This window comes from Choloepus didactylus, chromosome 4 (genome assembly GCF_015220235.1).
Source record: "Choloepus didactylus isolate mChoDid1 chromosome 4, mChoDid1.pri, whole genome shotgun sequence".
Classification (NCBI taxonomy): Eukaryota; Metazoa; Chordata; class Mammalia; order Pilosa; family Megalonychidae; genus Choloepus; species Choloepus didactylus.
Window position 1 is genome coordinate 165,628,842 of NC_051310.1, and position 16,730 is coordinate 165,645,571.

The 16,730-nt window shown below is 34.4% G+C and overlaps 1 protein-coding gene across 7 annotated transcripts in view; it reads right to left on the reverse strand.

Annotated features, from left to right (window-relative positions):
- Positions 1 to 16,730, reverse strand: part of HECTD1 (HECT domain E3 ubiquitin protein ligase 1) — a 129,915-nt gene that overhangs the window by 3,274 nt on the left and 109,911 nt on the right. For 6 of the 7 annotated variants that reach the window (XM_037834739.1, XM_037834743.1, XM_037834745.1 and 3 more), the window contains 14 exons: positions 16,331 to 16,464; positions 15,348 to 15,470; positions 13,185 to 13,341; positions 10,388 to 10,610; positions 9,257 to 9,311; positions 8,848 to 9,030; positions 8,281 to 8,488; positions 8,111 to 8,196; positions 7,777 to 7,904; positions 6,376 to 6,577; positions 4,931 to 5,068; positions 3,997 to 4,604; positions 3,128 to 3,206; positions 2,920 to 3,013 (listed from right to left, as the gene is read on the reverse strand). In XM_037834739.1, the coding sequence (XP_037690667.1) occupies positions 2,920 to 3,013; positions 3,128 to 3,206; positions 3,997 to 4,604; positions 4,931 to 5,068; positions 6,376 to 6,577; positions 7,777 to 7,904; positions 8,111 to 8,196; positions 8,281 to 8,488; positions 8,848 to 9,030; positions 9,257 to 9,311; positions 10,388 to 10,610; positions 13,185 to 13,341; positions 15,348 to 15,470; positions 16,331 to 16,464 (2,418 nt within the window). The remainder of the gene's footprint in view (positions 1 to 2,919; positions 3,014 to 3,127; positions 3,207 to 3,996; positions 4,605 to 4,930; positions 5,069 to 6,375; positions 6,578 to 7,776; positions 7,905 to 8,110; positions 8,197 to 8,280; positions 8,489 to 8,847; positions 9,031 to 9,256; positions 9,312 to 10,387; positions 10,611 to 13,184; positions 13,342 to 15,347; positions 15,471 to 16,330; positions 16,465 to 16,730) is intronic. The other variant, XM_037834742.1, reaches the window with a different exon arrangement.

Consider the following 16,730-nt stretch of genomic DNA (forward strand, 5'->3'; position numbering starts at 1 on the left):
CTAGTTTCTGATTCTATGAATTTATTTTTTTCTAATTATTATACATCAGTGAGCTCATACATTATTTCTCCTTTTGTGTCTGGCTTATTTCACAAAACATAATGTCTTCAAGGTTCATCTATGTTGCATGTATCAGAACGTCATTCTTTTTAATAGCTGAATAATACTCCATGGTATGTGTATAACACATTTTGTTTATCCATTCATCTACTGGACACTTGAACTGTTTCAATCTTCTGGCAGTTGTGAACAATGCTGCTATTAACATAGGTATGCAAATACCTGTTTGAGTCCCTGCTTTCAATTCTTTTAGGTATATACCTAGAAATGGGATTAGCAGGTTGTACAGTAATGCTATATTTAACTTTTTGAGGAACAATCAAACTGTTTTCCACCGTGGCTGCACTATTGTACATTCCCACCAACAACGAACAAGTATTCCTATTTTTCCACATCCTCTCCAATACTTGTGGTTTACTTTTTTAATAGTTGCCATTCTAGTGGATATGAAATGGTATCACATTGTGGTTTTGATTTGCATTTCCCTAATGGCTAATGTTGCTGAGCATCTTTTCATGTGTATTGGCCATTTGTTTATCTTCTTTGGGGAAATGTCTATTCAAGACTTTTGCCTGCTATTTGTCTTTTTGTTGAATTGTAGGATTTCTTTATATAGTCTAGATATTAAACCCTTATCAGATATATTGTTTCTAAATATCTTCTCCCATTCTTTAGGCTGTCTTTTTACTTTCATGATGAAGTTCTTTAATACGCAAAAGTTTTTTCTTTTGTTTTTTTTTTTCTTTTTTTTTTAATAGAAACAAAATACTTTTTTGCCATTTTTCCTGAAAAAGATGGGGAAAGGAAACAGTACCCAAGAGAGGAATATCATAAATAAACCCTATGCTTTTTGCCAGGTTTTCTCTAAACAACCACCCTCTTTGGCAAAAGAAAACAACTCATGCAAACCAGAACTGCCTTCCAAAAGAAATGATTAATTATGACCCAGAATTATGGTATTTTTTTAAGAGTACTATCAATTCTACCACACTGTGTAGGAAGGAATTACTCAATTTTTTTTTCTTTAACTTCTGAAAAAGCAAAGTGGCTAACTATACCTGGAATCAGCTGATATAGTAAAATGTATTTCTTTATCATTATCACAGAAAAGCACTCTTACCTTGAGTTTCAAGTTGTTTTCAGTAAAGTCTATTTTGCTTGCAATATTTGTATTATCCTGATTCCACCCCCACCCCCCAAGTTCTGTGCTCTGCAATAGAGAGATGTTGGGAAATGCTATCACTTAAATCTTGTTTTTCCCTTTATTACCCTTGGCAGCAGCTGGCCAATGGAAGCCATGTAGGTACAGGCATTTAGCAACATTGTGAACAATGTAGTACAGATTTAGCATTGTGGCTGGGCTGAGAATGTCCACTTCTGGATTCTTTTGATTCTTCCCACAGACTTGCTCCTGTCTTTTTGTATTTTCCTTTACCTGGCTCTTCTCAGGGCACCAGAGCAAGATCTGAGCTGCTGGGCCAACCCAGGCCAGCCCAGTACGTGCGGCAGTGCCCGTACCAGCTCTCCCTTAAGTGTCCACTGTCCACATCTGGCCACACCACATTGGCTTGGCCACCGCATTTTGCATGTGGCAGCAATGGCTGCGGAAGCCAGGATCCCTGGCTCTGCATTGGGGCATCTGCCAGTGAAAGTTTTTATTTTGATGTAGTCCCATTTATTTATTTTTTTCTTTTGTTGCTTGGGTTTTTGTTATAAAGGCTAAGAACACCCTGCCTAATACATGGTCCTGAAGATGCTTCCCTGTGGTTTCTTCTACGAGCATTACAGTTCAGATTGTTATATTTAGGTCTTTGGTTCATTTTGAGTTGATTTTCATATATGGTGCGAGGTAGTGGTCCACTATCATTCTTTTACATATGGCTATCCAGTTTTCTCAGCACCATTTACTGTAAAGTCTATTTTTTTTCCCATTGAGTGGATCTGGCACCCTGTCAAAACTCAAATTGGCCATAGATGTGAGGGTTTATTTCTGAACTCTCAATTCGGTTCCACTGGTCAATATACCTGCCCTTGTGCCATGGTGTTTTAATTACTGTAGCTTTGTAATAAGTTTTAAAATTAGGAAGTGTGTGTTCTCCAACATCATTCTTTTTTTTCAAGATGGTTTTGGCTATTAGAATCTCTTAACCTTCCATATAATTTTGATGATTGGCTTTTCCATTACTGCAAAGACAACTGTTAGAATTTTGTTTGGGATTGCACTGAATCTGTAGATAGCTTTGGGTAAAACTGGCATCTAGGCTTCTAATTCATGAACATGCAATATTCTTCCATTTCTTTAGATCTTCTTTGATTTCTTCTGGCAATGTTTTATAGTTTACTGTGTATAAGTCCTTTACATCCTTGGTTAAATTTATTAATAGATATTTTATTATTTTAGTTTGTGCTAGGATTTATCGCATAGAAGTCTCAGCTTAATGTCACAAATGTGAACAGAGAAAGAATATTCTGTGACTATGGTCAAGCAGCCAAATTCTTATACCTATCCAACCTGGAGCTCACCAGCTCTTTGTCATACAAGCTGGCAAAGTTGTGTTCTCACTTTCAAAACTATTGAATGACACTCTAATATGGTTTGTTCCCATTTTCACCAAAACTCAGGTTCTTACATGGTTTAATTCATCATGATTATGTAACATATATAGTGTGCAACCTTAAGTCCATTTATGAATGACAAAATGGGGGATCAAAGTGCTACAGCTTCAGAACGTTCCAAACTATTCTGAGTACTCTGTGGGACCTATCTGGAGGACAAAACTCTTAGCCATAGCAAAACATAAATTTCAAACATCTCAAAGCGAAAGGAGAGAGATTAAGCTAAAGATACTTTACACTTACCTCTAAAGGCTTCCATCTGTTTCTGAATACCCGTATGCATACAAAAGTCAAACATCAAATCCACATATTCTTCTGCATTATCCATTGTTATCATCTGTAAAGGAAATTTACCAATATTAACGTTAATATCTAGGAATATTTCAGTAGAACCGGCCTTGTTAGGAACATGTTTCTGAACTTAAAAGTGTATCAAAAGCAAAATCTTTACCTCATCTTCTCCACTTGGCTTGAGATCCACAGCTGTAAAACCGTATATTCTAGAGGAAGGGCAAAACTGGAAATTTAAACTGGGAAGACAAAAAGGAATAAATTGAGTTTCAGTTAATATTGGTGTCTAAATTTATAACACTGCTGCCAAAACCATGAGTCCTTCCACACCCCCCAGCAAAATTCAATACATCAACCTAAATGTAATATGAGACCTTTTTAATGGAAAACGCTACGCACAAGAACTATTAGACCAACTGTTACCAAACCTGTCTGGCTTTGCAAAAATTATATGCGACCTTCATGACTACCAACTTTTCATATTTCACTTCCTACTTTATGGCACAAAACTATAATGAACTAAAGGTATTTGCTATAAATTACGGCAGCAACATTTTTACAAGATAAAAAAAGAGAAAGCCTTGCAGTCATAGGAAAAATGTACCAAGGGTATTATAATTATACCTGTATAAGTGAAGAGAATTTTATCAAAAAATTGGAAGCATCTGAGTTAGCTGATATAGCCATTGAGGATAAGACTTTTGAACTTCACCAAGAAGGCTATATTTGCTGATGAATTTATTTACCTGTTGTTGGCTGTGGACTTCCTTACACAAGACATTTATACATTTATTAAAATTCATAATCAGATAATCTTCCAGAAATTTTGGATAATTAATACACCACATTCTAGCAGTCTGAGTTACCTTCATAATAGTAACAAAGATCCAAATAGATAATTAACATTTCCTATTGCATATTGTTCTTAACAGACTATTTACTCATATAGTGCAAACAGAGGAAATAAATAAACAAAAGCTTTAGAACATATTCATCCATTAGGTTGAGGAATGTGTATATAAACCTTACCCTAAGTCCTCTATGCTAAGTGGTGGCCCAGAACCTGATGGATTCTTCAGCACTAGTTCCTGTAATTTTGTGTTCTTCTCATCTTCAGAAAGACTTTTGTTGCTTAAAATCTGGCGCCTCTTGATTGCAAGATCTTTAATTTCTTTTAAAAATCTGGCTCTGTGTGGGTTTACTAGTTCAAAGTCTTCCCAAGTTAAAATTCCATTAAACCAAGCTGGGGGTTTAGGTTTTGGAGGATCAAGAATAAACTCAGATTTTGAATCCTCTTCAAAGCTTCCTACTGAGAGTGAATCATGACCTTCTTCTGTAGAAGCTTCAGACTGACTTTCCGTACAGTGTAAGTCTCTATCACCTCGTGATTCGTAAATCAGTTTACTCATATTGCTTTTAATATCACCCATACACATAAGTTTAAAGAAAGGTTTAGAGATAGGTAAGTCCACAAGTCTATTGTCTTGAATGCATTTGGCCAAGAAAATTCCAAGGAAATGAAAGAGTTTAGTGACTCTTTCAAGCTCATCACTATCTTGTGGGAATGGTGCTGTGAAAAGTCCGCATGATCTCTGCACGTAGTATCCAGGAGGTTTCAATCCACCTCCAAGATCGACCTGGTTTTATAGAAGGGGAAATGGAAATAAAATTATGCAAAGGTAATAAAGATGAAGGAACTAAGACTATCATTATAATTTTATTCTAGGAAAATAAAAAAATCCATAAACATATTCATGAAGTTAGCAATCTAAAAGTACTTATATATATTTCATTATATAGTCTTTGGTGACTGAATTTATCCTTTAGAAATATTTAATTATATCAAGATTATTCAGTAATAAAAGTAGAGTCAGAAAACCTGGCTTGTGTACTGAAAGCATAACCTATTTTTAACACTTTAAACAACTGGAGTTGCAACTCAAAGATGGCATATAAATCTTACATGACGAGATTCATCATCTGGAAAGTTATCATCACAAAGCCAAGCTCCCAAGTCAGTTCTCTGGAATTCTGCTGCCACCAAAGCATAAAACTCTAATGTGGGTCCCAATCCAGTTCCTTCTTCTCCTAAAAATTCAACCTAAAATAAAAACAAATAAATCATGGGGAAAAGTGAGCTTAAAGGCTTTAGTTTAAGTTTTAAATAACCCAATTTTTGCCAAAATTTGCCATATCTTATCTAGAAATATACCTTCTGTTATAGCGGCAGTATGGTGTATTATAAGCAACATCATATTTTATCCTAGTTTTTCCAAAAAATGGAACAGCATTTTTTGTACACTGTAACATACTTATGCACTGTGCTGAGCACTGTTCACATATTAGTTAATTTATTTCTCAAAATAACCCTGTAAAATAGATTATCGCCTGTTAACACTAAGGGAAACTAAAGCTCAGCTTAAGAGGTTAAATCATTTGCTCAAGGAAGTAAGAGTGTCCATATTTGTATGCGTGTCTCATGTGACACCAAAGCCTAAACTTTTCTCACTTATCAGTGACTTTAGGCAATCACTTGCAAGGTTTAACAAAGTCCACTTTGTTTCACAATGATTTGAGGCAGCTTACAAAATATATAGCACATGGTAAAAGAGACAAAGGAAAAAAAAAGATTATTTAGGTTAGAAAGTATAAGGATAGGAAGAATAAAATGAAGGCAAAGAAAACTGTACACAAAGTGAAAGCCATAAAACCTTGTACTTTTTTCAGAGATAAATCATATTTGGCTTTGAATTTCCTGGAAGCCAAAGGAAAGAAGGAAACATGATCAATTAGTGATCCAAAAGATAAAAACAAATCAATTCATTCAATCTGTGACAGGAAAGAAATATCTTCCACTGTTCCCCATATAAGGAATACTGTGTATACGGGATATATTTAACACTGTCCACAATAACTCTCTATAGTAAATATACTGAATTTCTTACTGCCATTTGCTATAACATCTTTCAATATAGCCCAGTGATATAGTACCAAGCACAACTTGATACAATACTGTTAGAGGATAAACAGTGTGCCCCCAAAATGCAAATATCTAATAGCATAGCTTAATATGAGGATTAAAAAAAAGAGTATCAAAAAGAATCCTTTGTGACTACTATTTATTTAGTCCAGGCTTTGTTAAGAAATGTGTCCTTCAAATACATCAAGCTCTTTTCCACCTCAAACTGCAGATATTCTTTGTTGCTCAGTAAGACCACAAGATCCCAACCCTTGAGGAGGTGGATTAACATCCTCTTATGAAAGAAGGTCTTCCAGAGAAGAAGCCTCTGCATTTAGGGCAGAGAAATCCCTTTTCACTTCTATCTATCACAGTTTCTAGGCAGTGGAAGATACAGATTGCCGTGTTATACCTGCTCCCTAAAAGAAGTCTTATTTTACATGGGGTACCTCAAGAACTGATTTCCGATCTGCATGTATTTGCATGACATTTTCTGCCCATTCCATCAGTGATTCACCACGCGGAACTTTTACTCTCTCATGCTTGAGACGACCAACTCGAAACTCTCCAGGATCATCTCGCCTTACACTGCTTGTGGTCCTTGTTCGTTCTACAGTGGCTTCGCGTCGGTTTTGTAACCACACTATTGCTCTAAAATGAAATATATATATATATATATGTACCTGTCACATACAATGACAATTGAATGTACAACTAAACCAGCAATAAAATTTAAAATTTTAAGAAATCAAAAGGATAGTATTTTATCAGGTAATAAATTATAGCTATCTTTTTTATTGCATAAATTATTACTGTTAAGTAAAAATATATAAAACTGTTTTATTATACTCTGCTTAAATAAACTGAGAAAGTACTGGGTCTATATTTTCCTTCTTTATTTTAGCAATTAACAGAGCATAATAAGGGGCTGTGGTCCAAGCCCCACATAATAAAAAATATAGACAAATATTTCCTATCATGGAAACTAAAAAATGGTTTATCTATCTTCACTATGATTTTAGAATGTTTTCCTCTTTAATAATGTACAGATAACCCATCTAAGGTGGGAGAAAGAGCCTTGAAATAGAAATAAGAAGAGGGTTCTACCTCTCAGGCAAATCATGTAAGTCCTTTAAGATTTAACACCCTCATCTATAAAACAGAAATCATAACCAACACCTTTTATCTCAGCATGGCTACCGGGAAGATCAAGTAACAAGATAAGTAGAAATACCCTGTAAACGGTACAATGCTTCATAAAAATTAACTTATCAGGGAGGAAAACAGCTACACTTTAAATTATAACTTTTACATCTACCTTGAAAGAATATTCTGGGTACTCAATCATACAACAAATATTTATTGAGCACCTACAATGTGCTATACAGTGTTTGAGGCACTGTAACTAGAACAATGAACAAAACAGCCAGAAATTCCTGCCCTCATGAAGTTTTCACCCAGTAGAGAGAGAGAGAGAGACAAAAATAACAAAAATATGTAGTATGTCAGATGGAGGTAACAGAAAAATAAGATATACCTAAGTGTTATCAAAGCTATTTGCAAGCATTCAATTTGGGACTATCAGGAATTCCAGCTACTAACAGCTTTCATAAAGCTACTGAAGAAAAGTACAGCAAATGCTAGCTGATAAAAACATTTGATTCAGTCCACCCTACTCCAAAAGGACATATAACCAACTGGAGATAAAAATGTTTAGAATGTTATCAACTCTTTACAAGAGGAGGTTAATATATCCCTCTACCAGTCTTGATGGTATATTTGTACATTTTGAGCTTATATAACATTAAAGATACACATATTCTAAAAATATTAAAAGATACACTTCCTACCTTGATGCACCAAATGCTGTACATGTGAAATAAAGTTGTCTTGTTTCAAATGGTATTAGAAAAGGGCACTTGCTAGTTAACTGTTCACACCAATCTGGCAGAGCCCCGCTTGCCAGTGCTAATGGTTCCTGCAAATTAACACATTGCAGTGTTTCAGCACTATAAGGCAATTATTTAAAAAAGAAAAAAAAGGACTCAATACTTATATATGTAATTACATAAATGAATGCAAAGAACCATATGGCTCAAATTATTAAATCAGAGGGGAAGGAGAAGTGATATTTTGAAAAGCCCAACAGTTATAGAATGAAGTTCAACTATCTGATTTTATTACCTCAATCTGCTGCAAAACTTTTGTTGTGATTTTTTTGCTAGTGAATTCATCTGGTGGAAATGTAAACTGAGGCTGCTCATCACCTTCTGTAAAATTAATAAAATTAATAAACATATAAACTGGCTTGCTTTAAAAAATGTTTCAGGAATGGAACAAGGCTTTTTACAGACCTTCTTGGGATGTTCTTGAATAAGGGTCACTTGCAACTATATACAGAATTCGCAGAAGCTGAAGGACATCTTCTACTCCACAAGAGTTCTGACCATTGCCTGCTTTGGCCTGAGGTGGTTCCTTTGTCAAATTAAGAATATCACTGTTTTGAAGAGTAGAAATGGTCCCCTGGTTTAATCCAGACTTTGTTCCATGCTCACAAAAATCCTGTAGAAACAATTCGCAAAACTGGCCATTAATCACATTTTTAAGAAAGTGAGTATGTCATTCTATTAGTATTACTTTGAAAAGGTTGAAATATTTCAATTAATTGCTTTCTTTTTAAATGAAAACACAGTATCACCCAAGCCAAAAATCAATGCATTCTAAAACATTAAAATCCCCAAATAAAATGTAACTACTATAAGCCATAATTACAAGTGTGTACTTAGATCCAACAACACAAGCCATATTTGAAATTTCAGTATTGGCACATGAACAATGTTAATTCAACCTCATTTTTTAGTATATTCCAATGAACCCTTCTTCCTTAAGGATCTTAAGCACAAAGCCATTCTCAGTCATACCTTGTATGCAGCTATGAGCTGAGAACAATTTCTGTTTTTTCTAATACTTTTATTAGTGCCAGTTAATTTCCAGTGGCGCAGGAAAGCGGCGTCTGCATTCTTCTGCAGGTAGGTTATCAAGTCATTCTTTGGTAATTCATCAGTGCCAAGGTACTGTTCCACATGCTCTATAGACCAGCAACCCTACAACAGGAAAAACCAAATGTTGGTCTTTCCCGATTATAACACCTCAGATATTTCACATGCATTACATGAGGTATCTTTAAGATCATGCATTTAATCTAATCTAAAGTAAAGAATTTCCTGTTAGTGATTTTCCCCTCAAATGTTCAATTGCAATAGTTGTAGTTTTTATTTTTCTTCTTTTTTTTTTTACTACATAGCCAACACCCATTTTTTTAAAACTTACCATTTTCCCATTTTCCTTCTCTTTGTCAGAATCCTTCATTTCTCTGTACATGATTCTAAACATGAAGATATTACTCAAGTTAATTTATAAATCAAATGATTTGTAGTTATCTCCAGTGAGGCTTCAATTCTTAAAAAGTGTCTGCATGATATCATTCATTAGATAGCATTAAATACTGCACTCAGGGAATTTTTAAGAAAAAATATTAAACATTAATTTATTATGGGAAAATAGCAGAAATCATTTCCCTGAGAATTCTGATTTATAAATTTAGCATTATTGCAAAGAAAGCACATATCAAATCTAGAATTTTTAAAGATATTAAGCATTATGCTCTATTATAAATTATAAACTTAATGAATTGTAAAAAAATGGGATGAGAAGTGGTATGCTTCTATGTCTAGATGGAATGAAGAATAAGAATAACAATGGCAACTTATGTTCATGGAAGGCATTTGAAATCAAGTTTTTAAACTCCAATAAAAATTGAAAGGAGCAGGAATACCAGGATGATATTGTGTTCTATCTTAAGAGGACCTAGATTACATTTATTGGGCATTATATAAGATTATGAAGTTAAGAGAACTTCAGAAAAATATATTAACAAAAATGAAGTTACAAAATGATAAAGATGATGGTATAATAATAATGATGATGCTAATAATTATAGACAGTACTTAATAAGAACTTGCTGTGTCCTAGACAGTACTGAAAACACTTTACATATATTAATTCATTGATTCTTCACAGCTCTCATATTAATATGAGAAAAGTGAGCCACAAAACTTGAATAAATTTGACTGAAGACATCAATAACTATTGAATGAAGAGAGGGGTACTCTCTCTCAAAACAAAGAATAAATAAAAATTACTTAGTACTTTATACATGATCCCAAAGAGTTCAAATTAAACTCTTTCAACAATTATTATTTAAGGAGCTAGTCTAGGAAGCTAGTCCTTCCAGTTCTAAAACTTGATCATTCAACACAGGAGAAACACTCCTGACTCTTCTTGTAAACCAACAGGGTAAGAACCAAATCTTTTCTGTCCTATAGTCCAAAATATAGAAATGCTTCGTGGCTTATATACTATGAAAACATTTACTTGAAGCACTAAATTAAGATCTCTTACGTGTATGTTGGCTCCCAAATACGCCTAAGTTTATCTGATTTCACATTGCCATTACAGGACAACTGAAGCAATTTTTGTACATAGTAAAAGATGGTTGATCTGAAATTGATGAGTGGTAATTCAACTTCACGAGTTGTTCCAAGACCCGTTACTTTCAAAGTAAGGGCTAATCGAGGTGATGGAGTACATTCAACTTCTTCCAAGAGCTCTGAATGAGGTGTGCCTAAAAATTTGAAAGATATTTGAAAAAAATTGCACTAGAATGCTACTTAAAACTCTCCTGGCCTCAACACTTTTCACAGAGTATTTGTGTATAATATAGATCTCTCATTTTTATTCTATAAGAAATTTTAAATTATCCAAAATTCTACATGCAGAGAAAACCACATACTCTGGTTAATTTTACTTGTCAATCTTTTGCTTAACATCGCCTGAGTGGGTTGTGAAGTTATCACATACATGCATAAATACAATTAGGTTCATAATGTATTTGGGTTGTGAACTCTCTTTTTTATTAATTCATTAAGCAAATATCAATCACATATTTTTACATATCATGATTTTGTTCACTGCACAGCATACTTCTATACCTTAAATTGAACTATATCCCTGTTATTAGACATAATTAAAGTCATTTCCAATTTGACAATAATATTTCCATAGTCATCACTGCCTACATATCTGGATGCATAGTTAATACTTCTTTAATATAAACTACTGTATCTGAAATTATGAAAAGACCTCTCTGGAAAGCGTGTACCTATTTATACTCCAAGTTTTCCTTTTTGAAGGGAGCCCAAAACATCTTGAATCAGCCTATATCTATCCGTACCATAGAACATTATACTGCAGTGTATCTACTTTCAGATTCAGCACAGGTGCCTTCTAGCAACTAAAAGGTACATTCCACACATGATTAACAATTTGTCTTCTTTAAGAATAATACATTGAATATATAACTGAAGTTTATTGAAGGCTTTCTACATTTCAAGCACCATGCTAAGCACTTTATATATTTCACCTCACTTAATCCTTAGAACTACCTTGTCAAAACAGGAATTATTCTTCTCCCCATGTAAGAGACGAGGAAATTCAGGTTTAGAGAGTTTAGGTCACTTGCCCAGGGTATTAGTTTCCTACTGCTGTTGTTAACAAATTACTACAAACTGGCTGGTTTAAAACAACAAAACTTTGTTATCTTACAATTCTAAATGTCAGAAGTCTAAAATGGGTTGGCCAGGCTGCCTTCCTTCTGGAAGCTCTAGGGAAAAATGTTTCCTTGCCTTTTCTAGCTTCTAGAAGCTGCCCCCATTCCTTGCCTCATGGCTCATATTACTGACCTCTGCTTCCAGAGTTACATTGTCTCTGACTCTGACCCTTCTGCCTCCCTCTTACAGGGACAGTTGTGATTATGCTGAGTCTACCCAGATAGTCCAAGAAAATCTCCCATCTCAAGGTAATTAACCATTATCTGCAACGTACTTTTGTCTTGTTAAAATAACATATTCAGTCACAGGTACTGGAGGTTAGGACACAAGCATCTTGGAGGGAGAGGGTTGCCATTATTCTGCCAACCACACCCAATAACAGAGTTGAAAGTGATGGAGGTGGGATTTGCACCAAAACACACAGACTCCAAAGGCCACAACTGAAACCATTAGGCAGTTTTTCAAACTAGAAGTTGAACGGGAATAAATCCTTAGCAAGTCTGATTCAAAAGAAAATATAAAAACATTTCCCACATTTACATGAGGGCTTACTTTAAAAATTGCACAAACACAAAATACATGGTGTTTTTCTTTAAATATCATCCTTTGCTTCGAAAAGACCATAATTTGCTATATTTAGTTTCTGTTTGAGATGACAGAAAAGTTTTGGTAATGGATGGTGGTGATGGTAGCACAACATTGTAAATGCTTATTAATGCCATTGTATTCTACTCTTAAAAATGGTTAAAATGGCAAATTTATGTTATGTGTATGTTAACACAATAAATTTTTTTTAATTGTGTCTTTTATCTAAGAACTTGTGGCTAATATACAGTTTTTCCTGAAAACTTTCATTTATAACCTTCATAGACAAGCAACCCCTTCCTTTCCTTTCTTTTATAAAAGTAAGATATATTACTTGGTATCTATTAAAATTAAATGACAATAACTCCCGGGGATGAGCCTGGACCCAGCATCGTGGGACTGAGAAAGTCTTCCTGACCAAAAGGGGAACATGAAATGAAACAAAACAAAATTTCAGTGACTGAGAGATTTCAAATGGAGTTGAGAGGTCACTTTGGAAGACATTCTTATGCGCTATATAGATACCCCTTTTTAGTCTTTAGTGTGTTGGAATAGCTAGAAGTAAAAACCTGAAACTGTCGAACTGCAACCCAGAAGCCTTGACTCTTCAAGGTGAATGTATAACTATGTAGCTTACAAGGGGTGACAGTGTGATTGTGAAAACCTTGTGGCTCACACTCCCTTTACCCAGTGTATGGACAGATGAGTAGAAAAATGGGGCAGAAATTTAATGAAAACAGGGTGGGATGGGGGGGGGTGGAATGCTTCAGGTGTTCTTTTTTACTTTTATTTTTATTCTTTTTCTTTTTTTGGAGTAAGGAAAATGTTCAAAAACTGATTGTGGAAAAAAAAAAAACTGTGGTGATGAATGCACAACTATATGATGGTTTTGTGAACAACTGATTGTACACTGTGGATGACTGTATAGTATGAATATATCTCAATAAAACTGAATTTTTAAAAAAAGAAAAAAAATTAAAAGATGAAACTAAAATATACTGCACCTGGGGGTGGAATTTCTAGATCAGTTGTCTGTTGAACATTAGTACGACCAGGTCTAGGATCAAAAGCTGGAACCAAAGCAGAAAATTGCCGCTTTAGCACATAATCATCATCCCATGTTCTCCTGCGTCCACCTTTAGTTTCATACTCTTCTTCTTCCTATTAAAATAAAATTGCACATACAGTCAAACATTAAAAGATGAAGAATTTCATTTGTAAAGGTGATGTGCTAACTATAAAATTAGGTATATGTTAAATAGTTCTCTATAAATGTTGTACTTCCTTATTTAGCTGTATTTCTTAAGCACAAAATGAGCAAACAAATATATATGGGTACCTAAATTTCTTAATGATTTAAGTTTATCAAATGGACAAATGAGTAGGAAAAAGGGAGACAAAAAGTAAATGAATAATAGGGGGGAAAAAGGAGTAGGAGATGTTTTAAGTGTTCTTTTTTACTTTTATTTTTATTCTTATTTTTACTTTTTTGGAGTAATTAAAATGTTCAAAAAATTGATAGTGGTGATGAATGTACCAACTATGTGATGATACTGTGAACAACAGATTGTACACTGGATGATTGTATTATATGTGAATATATCTCAATAAAATTGCATTAAAAAAAAGTTGCACTGTTGATGGTTACATGAATCTACATATGTGATCAAATATCAAAGAACTATATAAACACATTGTACCACTGTGGAGACACGGAAGGTCCCCTGGCTCGATAGATTATACATAGGGCCCATATCCCAAAATCTGGAAGCCTGAAAGCGGGCACCAGGCTGGGAAAAGGCCAAAAGCTTTGCATGTCTGAAGGCAGACAGCAATTTAGATAAGGGAATAGTCTCTGAGCTCTTGCTGGGCTCCTTCTGTGCTCCTATCTCCCACTCCCGCTGTTTCTCATCTAGCCCCAAAGAAATTGTTCCTTGAGATTAAGGATATGTAAATACACCTTATGTCTTTAGAAAAAATGTACCCTCCCTGAAATACCTGAAAACAGTCATGTAGGAAACTACCTTGCATGTATAAAAACCTGTAGAAATGAGTAGAATAAAACTTTCTTCTGCAGGAACGCAGAGGACGGAGTGGGCTCCCTTCTTTCACATACCATGCCAGTTTCCTAGTTTTGATATTGTACTATAATTATATAAGATACAACCACTGGAAGAAATTGCTTGAAGGGCACACAGGACCTGTCCATACTATCTTTGCAACTTCCTGTGAACCCATGATTATTCCAAAATAAAAAGTTTACTTAGAAAGTGTAAGCTACACTACATACTGAATTACCAACTTACAAAATGGTATGTCTGGGAATTGCTTTAAATTACTAAGCGGCAGATAGGTCAAATAAGATTGAAAAAAAAGTGTTGATAACTATTAAAGTCAAAAGGTGGGTGCTTGGCGGTTCATTATACTATTCTTTCTACTTCTGAGCATGTTTGAACTATTCCATAATAAAGTTTTAAGGAACATTCTTTCCTCTCCCTCACTTTTTATATCAACAAAAGGGACCAATGAATTATAAATTTGTAAATGCCTGATATAAATAATTTTTAAGTAATAATTTAATATATACATAAGCACATACAATACACATCTTCACAGTTTCAACACTTAACATTCGACAGCTCTGGAGCCAAAATATCTGGATTTGAATCCTGGATCCAAAACTATTATGAGTGACCTTTAGCAAATACCTCAACTTATAAATGGGGCTAATAAAAATCCTCAAAGAGTTGTTAAAAGGATTAAATGGATCAATAGATGTGCTGAAAAAGTGCCTACCACTTAGTGATCAATAAGTGTTAGCTAATAGTCTACTATCATCTTTATTATTAATACTACCACTACCAATACCATTACTACTACAACACAAATCTTAGCTAACAACTATTAAACATTCTGGTCTACGCTTACTACTATTCAAAGGAGAAAATGAAGGGGGTTCCTGCATTCATTATGCCATAGCAACCACTAATTCTATTTGGAATATGGAATCCAAGCAGTTGGAGAAATTTCATTTTTATAACTATTTAGTACCTCACTCCTCTTTCTCCCAACCCCTCAACCATATATTGTTCTAGGTATTTTAGTAGTTGCTTTACTGTGAAAGAGAGAAAAACACTCTTTAGGAAAGAAAAACATAAGTATATTACCTGCTCCCCAATAGGGCGGCTCCCTGCTCCAGCAGGGACCTGTGGTAGCTGTGAAGTGACAGCATGGTGAGTTACATCAGAGCGGGAGCCAGCTCGACGTTGCAGGGATGGACGTCTCAGAATCTGAAATTTAAACATGGAACAAGAACCATGTCTAATTATTTGATGCATGTCTCTACTGAGCCTTGCCCTGAAACTATCAGCCCATATTAAATAAAAATGCCAGTGGAAACCTTCATCATCATTAGCCATCTTCAGAAAAGTTTTAAACTGAATGTTTAAAATTCATCATGCATTTTATACTAACCTCCTTCACAAGAAATACAATAATGTACTATGGGTTTTCTAACAATAAACACTAAAAGCATTTGTTGGATTTGTTCATCCCATTAAAAGTCAACTTACCAAAATTTTTAAAAATCTAATAATATTTTGTAAATTTAAAATATACAGAAAATTACAATAAGAAGTTATTTTCAGGCACAGGTTTTAATCTGAAGACAATTATAGTGAGTTAAATATTGGGGGTTCTGGATCACCCTGCCTAGGCTTGGGTCCCAACTTTTCTACTTAACTAATAAATAATTAGGGCAAATTTCTTTTTCTAATCCTCTACCTCAGACCTCCATGTAAGGAATGATGAGATAATATATGGATACTGCTTGCCAAATAGTAAGTACTAAAAAATTACTAACTCTAATTTTTGTTGAAAAACCATGAAAGTGACATTCTTTAGGATCAGAGCAATTCTCTAATTTCACACCGTTCTAAATCTCTTAGGCAATGGTTTGTGAAATTTTAATATTTTTCAAATGATACTTTTTTTTTTAAAGGAGTCTTAAATTCTCAGATTAAAAGTGTTTTTAACCACATTTTCCATACTGGTGCCATTATTTCCTTGCATCAATGTTTAATCATGACTTAAGTTTTCATCTCTCCAATTCAATTATCTTAGTGAAGAGAACAGGGGATTCTCTCTCTACCATAACCTCCTCGTATTCTTGGTCTTCCTGATTGTCATCTTCGTTCTCATCATCTTCCTCGTCTGGCTCAGGCAAGTCCTCATCATCATCCAGCTCAGCTAACAGAGTACTGGCACGGCAACTATCAAGAAAATCTAGAAAACAAAATCATACACTTTACTGTGGACACAATTAGCAAAACATGACAAAGTAACTCTACTTACTGGTTTTACAAGCATAAAAAAGTATAAAAACTACACTTAGTGATGCCGCCCTTTTAAATCATTACATAAAACTAAATATACAGTGCTTTTCCTGGAGGGCCATTAGAAGAAGCCTGATATTTAATTAGTTTCTAAGGTACACTTTTTTTTAACACTTTAATGCTCTGAAATCAGAATGTGTCTTACCAGCAACGGCA